General features: G+C 46.1%; 1 protein-coding gene across 1 annotated transcript in view; it reads left to right on the top strand.

Moving 5' to 3' along the window:
- Positions 1-7,192, top strand: part of CRTAM (cytotoxic and regulatory T cell molecule) — a 14,284-nt gene extending 7,092 nt beyond the window's left edge. The window contains exons 5-11 of the mRNA XM_009636102.1: positions 2,571-2,741; positions 3,456-3,521; positions 3,755-3,862; positions 5,215-5,319; positions 5,718-5,864; positions 6,248-6,331; positions 7,062-7,192. Coding sequence (XP_009634397.1) covers positions 2,571-2,741; positions 3,456-3,521; positions 3,755-3,862; positions 5,215-5,319; positions 5,718-5,864; positions 6,248-6,331; positions 7,062-7,192 — 812 coding nt within the window. The remainder of the gene's footprint in view (positions 1-2,570; positions 2,742-3,455; positions 3,522-3,754; positions 3,863-5,214; positions 5,320-5,717; positions 5,865-6,247; positions 6,332-7,061) is intronic.
- The last annotated feature ends 1,485 nt before the right edge of the window (positions 7,193-8,677 follow it).

The following is an 8,677-nucleotide window of genomic DNA, read 5'->3' as shown; positions in this document are numbered from 1 at the left end:
CCCCCCCCCCCCCCCAGCAGCCTTTCCCCCATTAACCCGCCCAGAGCCAGGCAGCTCGCTAGCAGAAGCAAAAAAAAAAAAAAAGAGCTGCACACATCTGGGCGGACACACGCGAGGAGGAACAGAGCCACCGCGTAGCTCGATTTGCCCCGTGCACTATATAAATAGCTGCTTTGAAGGCCATGTTCCAATAATAACTACCTTATTAGCTGCAACTGTAGAGCAGCAGAGAGGAAACGCACATCCGTATCAAAGTGTGAGGAAAATACCCACAGATGCAAATGTATTTTCTTTCACGTATTGACAAGCTCTTATTTGTATTTTGTATCATCGAGCAACATATTCAAAGCTTAGCCTGTAATCCTCCCGCTCCCGTCCCGAAAATGGCTTTTTTTAACTAAGAGCTCTAGAAAATAACAGAGGAGTGTGCTGGCCTACATACAGCTCGAAATCAAGACTAAAGAAAAGAAATCCAGGCTGCCAGATAACGCAGGCATTAATGCAACTGCATGAAGCCTCATGGTTAAAGGAATTGCACTCGGGGGAAGCAGCATAGCCGGGAAGCGAGCCCCGTGGAAGCCAGGGCAGAGAGCTGTCTGTGATTGCAGGGGGAAAGGTGCTCTGGAACAGTGCACGGGCCTTGGCAAAGCAGGGTCAAAAATCCTGCGTGTCTTTGGGAAGAGCTGGGCTGTGTGTGACTGTAAGGGCTTGGGGGAATACCAGCTGTGAAGTTATGAAGAGCTCAGGGAAGCAGGATGTCACCTCTTAAGTTTTTATATACATTTTTCCCAGTATTCTTCTAAAAACAGGGGTTCCCTTAAACTTGAAACAACCTCAGGTCTGGCCTGATAAAGTATATTACTCGTAAGATCCCAACACAGACACTCAATACCTCCCACAAGACAGAAAGCCAACCATGCATTTCTCCCTTATTTTAACAAAAACCTCTACTTACCTTTACCTCCTCCTTGCCTTTGCAGCTCTAACCCAGTCAGCCACTACAGCAAGCCAAACCAGCGAGAGCTACCCAACTCTCCACCTCACCCCCCCCCAGGCACCTGGGAAGGCAATTAAGCACCACAGGGGCCGTGCTGGGTCGGGTTGCTTGGTTTCATCTGTGGCTGGTTTTCAGAGGAAGGAATATTTGCATGATTTCACCATGTGGCCTGCTTGTGGCAGACACAAACTGAAACGTTTGAAAGGCAAAAATAGCCGTCCTAATTCAGTGTTTCTCAAACTTTCTGCATGTGCCTTTCCTTTTTTTGCGGGTGACTGTCATTGAGTAACACTCCCTTCTCCCCCTTCCAGTCTCAGCTTTAATCACTTACCGCAAATATTTGTACTAATTATAAAATAGTTAATACATCTTAATTACTGGCAGCACCTCAGTTCCACCAGGGCCCAGCAGGGGCAAACCAGCTGTAATTACTGAGCTGTTGCTGACAAAGATTATTTCCTTCCGAGCAAAACCACTTTGAAATCCTTTTGAGCTCTTACGTGACCCTGCTGGGGATGGAAAAGAGGGTTGAGAAACAGTGGTTTATGCAATGCAGCAAGTAAAGTAGTAAAGGCTAATTTGGAAAGAAGGAATTTCTTTCATTTAAGAAATAAGGGTGTTACCAAGATCAAGAGAAAGCAGCAGTTTGTTTTCAGAGAACCTCTACATTATAAACAGACAGTAGAAATTATTGTGGCACCATGGGCACTTAGGGTAAACATCTGTAAAAACCTCCATCTCCGCCAGAGCTATTCAGACATGTCTCTGTATGCCATGGGAAATACATCTTTATTTTTCCATATCGTATAAATGAGTAGAAGTCAGTATTACCTAGAGGACTGGGAACTACATCAGACAAGTTACATAGCAAACTCTATTTCATTATGGCAAAGCAATTAATCGTTGTGTTTCACTTCCCCCAACTGCAAAAGGGGAAGAGTCAAACCTGTGTTGTGGGGATGATGGAGGACTTGGACAGGATTTAAGAGAGTTGTACCAAAGTTTATTTATCACAGGTATAAATATTGCCCATCAATACAAATTTAACAACTTCTTTTTACGTTTGGGTAACAAATCCACAGCTACTAAGACACAAATTCAATGCCCTTGGATACCACACAGCAGAATCAGAACTTTCTTAGATCTCGGTCGCGCTTGCAAAAGGGCAGGCCCTTGCCCCGAGGCGCCCCGCGGCAGGCCCTGCGTGGCTGTGGCACACAGTAAAGCAATTTATTCCGTTCATGAAGAAGCAAAAACGCCGGTGGGTGTTGGGACATTTCACCATGGTCCTGCAGGGGAATTTCCCCACATGAGTCATGAAACCAAGCAGAGGCTTTGGGTTGAGCGCAGGAGGTTGCAGCGAGGTCTGCACTTAAACAACTGCCGAGGATGAAAACGTGACCTTGCTGCCTTTGGGTTCCCATGTAATCCATTTACCCAGTGAACCACTTGTGCACAGTAATCAGGTGCTGCTTTAGCACAGCAAAGTAATGCAGATTGCTCCTGGAAGGTTTTTCATTAAATTGCACTTGACTAGAAAGCACTTAAACGTTCTCTTCCAACGGGTGTATAGGTGACACTAAGCACAAGTTAGAAGCTGATGGGAAGAAATGGACCACAACCAGCAGGCTGACAGTCCTCGCCTATGGGCCCAATTCAACAGCCAGCTGCATCGTTCGCCACCAAGCACTAAGAGAAGAGAAGCTGATGGCGTCTTTCCAGTTTGAGGACCTCCCTAGGACAGGTACTGCAGGCTCCTTCAGCTATCCCATTTTACCACTCTGAAGTGCTGAAGGTTATGCAGATACATATGCAAAGCCGAAGCCCCTAGTCTACTGCCCCAGGCATGGAATCTATTTTTAAATGAGAGGGCAACTAAGATTTGGGGGCTTTTTCCTGCTTCTTAACTACCTTAAAATTCATTAAAGGTCAGTTCCCCAGTGCTGCTGCTAGAATTCAGGTGATGTTTGTCCTAAAGCTTTAAAGATAACTGAAAGTTTATGTTCTCAAAAAGCTGTGAGCTTCCCATGCCTTCTGTGTACTAGACACATCCACCTGCAAAGCTAGCAGGGTGTAAATATTGTAAATTAACACTGAAGCTGCTTGTCTAATAATTCTCAGAGTAGAGTTTGCCTTCCGCCTATTTACTCATCTTTAGGATGGGTCTAATTATTCTTAATTCATTCATCCTTAGATTGCTTGGTTCAACAAATGCTTATAAAGTGATCTGAAAGTTGTACTGCTGTTGGGTTTTTTTTCAGTGACCAAACCAAGTCCTGCACCAGCTACACTAGAGGTGGATGCACATGTCTCTGGGAATGAGCTATCTACAGGTAGGCATGGCCTCTTTTTAGTTAATGCACAGCTCAGATGATAAACAAAGCATCTACCACCAGTTGCCATCAGCACTGAGGGACATTTTGCACAGCTCTCAGAACCACTTTGGTTTTTTCCCCAGTGACCACAGCAGTGTCAGATCTGAAGAGCAGCACAGCCTCCGCTCCAAGCTACCCACAGCATACTGGTAAGGGTTTCACTTTCTTTTTTTATTTCCCTAATTTCATAGCATTACATATATTCAGAGGTCAGGGAAGCTGAAGGTGGGAGGGTAGGACTGTAAGTCTAACCACATCAGACAGAGCGCCCAGACAGTCCGGAGCATGGAGCACACAGGGCAGGTTTTGTTTTTCAAGTATCAGTTCAATGGCAAAATGTGTCTACTGATTTTTGTCTCATGTTTTGGGGGGGTTCCTTTAGGATCCGAACAACCAACCATCCCTTCTGCAGTACCAGAGGATCCAGTAGTTACCAGCTCAGCATCAACACCAACCCAGCAAAACCTCCCACCAGATGTCACATCTACTTGTAAGTTTTGTCTTAGTTACATGAATTTACCAAACCATGGTATGGAAATACTACCGAGAGCAGTGTTACATTCCATGTTACAAACAAACGCGTAATATAAACCACAGCATTTCTTGCTTATGTGGGGAGCCCTCACTTTTACAGCCATGAAAGCAGACGGAGTCTCTCCGTTAGATGCAGAAGAACATCAGCATTAGCAGCAGCAGCCAACCGGCCGCTATCGCAGCACGGTGTGAGCCCAGGCTGGGATTCCTCTGGACAGTTGCACTAGATGGCACTGTGCATCAGCGGTTATCTGTGCACCAAGCAGGCTGCAGGTTGCAGGTACTGAACGGAGGAGTTGCTTCCAAGCAGAAGAATTAAGAGCCCCACTGCCCAGATCAGCTGGCCAAAACCCACCAAGGTGGGCCCACATGCCTGCTTAGTGTGGCTGGCCCCGCAGTGAAAAACCAACTGGATGTTTTAGAAATAGGTGAACTCTTTGTTTGTTTTTGTTTGAAAGTGCTACATCAGTGATTACAAACATCACAGAATGGCTACATCCTGGTAAACAGTTCCCACAGATGTTGATAAACATAGATGGAGAGAGAGCCTCAATCTTTCAACAGGACTTTCACTGGGTGTTGCTTACATACCTGTTAAGGAAGAAAATCTCTTATGAATGTAAAGTTTTGGTAGACACAGCACACATCATCATTTCAGTTTTACAGATCAAAGTTAATTACAGAAGGATATATTGTCTGTGTGCATTAGAAAGGCAGAGCTCACCTCTCTGGTTTTGTGGGGTCCGAAGTAAGGCCAGCTGCTGCAAGAGGGGAATGGGCTGGTTGGGCGAAGTATCGTGTCCCCAGTGGTACAGCCTTACATCATCAGACATGGGTGGCAGTGGCAAAGGACAGGGATTCTCATGCTGGGTGACTGCTGTGAGCTATGAAGATAGTAAAAGAGTAGTCAGGGATATGAATACTAAAAAAAAAAAATCTGCTTTAAGGATACACGCTCATTCCTGGTTTTTCAAGCAAGAGAAGCAAACTGATGGACAGGGAAAGCCCCCAAATGCCCAAAGGGTCAAAGCTCAGCTTTGTTTTAATTTGGCTGTAAATGGGAACCATTGAGTTCAATGACATGTAAGAGACTGAGGATTTTCTCTTCATAAAGCTTAGGTGGTCTTCAGATTAAAATGAAATACAGCATTACGGAAGGGAGCACAGAGCTTTACGTCAAGGGCTCCAGAAGTCCCTTTCCATGGTGGTACCGGGTGCCCTGGACTTCAAAGTGGCTAGGAAAATATGCATTTCTTAAACATCCCTTTGCCCTTCAGAGAAATACTGTTCTCCTCTCCATTCCTCCAGGGACTGCAACAGCCTTCAATGGCAATGTCACAGAAGAGGAATTTCCCAGAACAGAAGCCCCACTACCAAGCGAAAATGTGACTGTGATTTCCATCATCACCTTTGGTACGAACTCTTTAATGACAGCTTCCAAACACGCAATGAGCTTTCTTACCCCAAGCTGGTTCTCTCTGACCATGTATCCACCTCCAAACCTTTTGTCAGTACACTAGGGTAATGCTGGCTTGCAATCTTGAGGGGAGACCACACAAACACAACCATTTTTATCACCTAGAAAAAAAGCTAAATTTTACTGTTTGTTGTGCCAGAGCACGAGTCCACTGACTTCAATCGGTTTTTCTTGTTCATACGAGACACATCCTAAAATTAAGCCTAATAAGGCGACTTCTGCTCTCCCACCATGTTCATCTGGCCTGGTCCAGGGTGTATTGTTCTTGTCTGAATTACCAGAGACTCAGCAGGAGCTATTTAACACCACAAACATACACCTGCCTCTTTTACAGAGCAAGATGTGAAATCTGAAGGCATCAAAAAGAAGGGGAACAATCTCTTGCTGCCCATCTTGGTGGCTGCTCTGATTTTCGTGCTGCTCGTCATTGTCCTGCTTTTCATGCGGAAGCTGAAAAAAGCTCATGGAGTGTGGAAGAGAGGTGGGTGACGGCCGTGTCTGAGCAACTGCTGAGGCTGCTTTATTCAGAGTGGCCGGAGGGCTGAGGATCCTGCTACGCAGGGACATGGCACAGCTCCTCCAGCCCCCGACAAAATGTCCTTCTCCCATAGACAGTGACGGTGACTTGTTGCAAACAACTATTGAAGTGTCTCTGTAACTGATGGCCTCAGCCCATGCTTCAGCTGGCACGAGGTGCCACAAAAGCCAATGAAATTGTTGTCTTAAGCATATCTTTTAGATTGTCAGGACGGTTGATCCCCCATTTTATCACTAGTCTCTCAGGATTTTTATGCTCAAGGCAGAGAGTGAGGAAGAGTCATGGAAAAAATCTCATCATCTTAATTACATTTCTTTTCTGCACAGAAAATGATGTTTCAGAGCAGACACTGGAGAGTTATAAATCCAAATGTAATGAAGACAGTCCAGGCCATGAGAAGAATGGACATGGTAAAAAGCTTTAACCAATATAAACTAATTCCTGTTAGAGCATTGCTACTGACCACAGCCGGAGCAGACTGCCGTCAATCGTATGATATAGAGATATTTGCAAACTGCATGCTTTAAACCTGAATATTCTAAACCCAAAACCTTTCATACCTGGAGGTCCACCGCAGATATTATGGTTTCAGCAAGAGTAATGCAGGACCGTACAAAATGAAAATCATTGCTTTTTCTTTGATAGGTTAGACTGGATAATCACGACGGCTTTATCTAGCTTTTTAAATATAATCTGCTGAAACACTATTAAAAACAATATGCATGGTATGAACCAGAAATGCTACTACTGTTAAACTGTCCTGAGTGGCTCTTACCTGAGTTCACCACCACCAAAACATCAGGGCTTCATGGGTCCTGTCCTCAGCCAGGGGCTGCAGGCAGAGCCAGGTCTGCCAGCCTCCTCAGCCGGGGTATTTCTGCTCCACGCTCGGGCTTTTGTCTAAACAAAGGCAGTGAACAAGCCCACATGGCAAAACCGAGGGAACTTTGCCATCATCTTTCAACATGAGTTTCTTACAGCACCTAAACTGCATTAAAAGAGAAAGTGGCTCGTAATTATTGTCAAAATATCCTCAAAACTCTCCTTCTTTTTCAAATATTTTTACATACAAAATATTTAAACCATGCAGGTACCTCCCCCCTTTACAAAATCAGTAATAAGCATGTGTTTATTTTTCAGTTGTCAATCAGAAGTCCAATGTGCAATACATAACAGAAGGATATGTGGAAACAACACAGAAGAATCCAAAAGACAACAACGCCGCAGTAAGCAAGAAACCATTTGGATGGGGAAAGGAAACGGATGTATAGCAATGGCAAATCTGTACAACGTGCAGAAACACCCCTGGTTCCTGATATTTATATTACAACATTCGGATATCAATATGATTTCAAGCCAGTTTGGACTGCTTTTCCTTAAACAGTGGGACAGGTAGATGGGACCGCTGCTCCTAGAAACCTATTGGCAACGAAGGCTGATTTACCTGGAATCTTCAGCGGATTTAATTGCCCGCTGCCAGAACTAGAGCTCATCGATCCCACCTCAGGTGCTATCAGCAGTTGGAGTCCTGGCAGGAGAACATGCAATTCGCCCCGCAGGACATGAAGATATTCACGTAGTGCTTTGGCCACCTCCTCGGCAAGCACGGGATTGAGCAGGAAACCCTGGGAGGTGCAAACCAGCTGGGACCTGGATTATCTCATACTGAGCCCAAACCTGGACATCCAGCGGTATTTAACCAAGCAGGAAACACCCCGATGTCCTCCTAGAAAGAGTCCAGAGGAGAGCTACTAGGATGATAAAGGGACTGGAGCATCTCCCCTACGAGGAAAGGCTGAGAGAGTTGGGCTTGTTCAGCCTGAAGAAGAGAAGACCGAGAGGGGATCTCATCAATGCATACAAATATCTTAAGGGCGGAAGTCAAGAGGACGGAAGCAGTCTGTTTGCAGTGGTGTCCAGCGACAGGACTAGGGGCAATGGATGCAAACTGAAACACGAGAGGTTTCAGTTGAATATGAGGAAGAACTTCTTCACTCTGAGGGTGGCAGAGCACTGGAACAGGCTGCCCAGGGAGGTTGTGGAGTCTCCTTCTCTGGAGATATTCAAAGCCCGCCTGGATGAAGTCCTGTGTAGCATGCTCTAGGTGAGCCTGCTTTAGCAGGGGGGTTGGACTAGATGATCTCCTGAGGTCCCTTCCAACCCTTACGATTCTGTGACTCTGTGATTCTGTCCAAGGTGTTTAAAAATAAATAAATAAATAAATAAATAAATACAAGGTTGTCCCCCTTGCTAGGGCTTCAGCCTCCTATTCTCACCTGCACGATGACAACATCACGCTCCGCTGCGCACCACTGCGTCAGCACCCGTCTCGTAGGGGGCTTTGGGACCGAAATTTTTGGGAGCGACAGCCGGATATTCCCCACCACCACCCAAGGGGTGCTCCCGAGAACATGGAAGCCTTCCAACGAGGGCTTGGCGGAGGGCAAGAGGAAGGGCAGCGTTACACATGGGACTCCCCCCACCCAGGGACAAAGTCACTCGCCACCAGCGGGCCAGCTGGGAGAGTCGCCCCGACATTGGGTCCCTAGAGCCCCGCGGTGCCATCACCGGGCCCCTTTGCAGCCAGATAAAACGGGATTCCTGAAATAAAGGACGTTTACGTCCCCGCAGAAAGCTGTGTTCATTTTTCTCATTAGACGTGATCGTTTCCCACCAGAAATAAGAAAAAATGCTGCGGCCCGGTTCGGAGCGGGAGCCGAAGGCAGTCACTCCCCCTGCGCAGCGCAAAGTGGTTT

This window comes from Egretta garzetta, unplaced genomic scaffold (genome assembly GCF_000687185.1).
Source record: "Egretta garzetta isolate BGI_Z169 unplaced genomic scaffold, ASM68718v1 scaffold773, whole genome shotgun sequence".
Classification (NCBI taxonomy): domain Eukaryota; kingdom Metazoa; phylum Chordata; class Aves; order Pelecaniformes; family Ardeidae; genus Egretta; species Egretta garzetta.
Note: the sequence above shows the minus strand (reverse complement) of the source record. Positions and strands in the feature narration are given on the sequence as shown.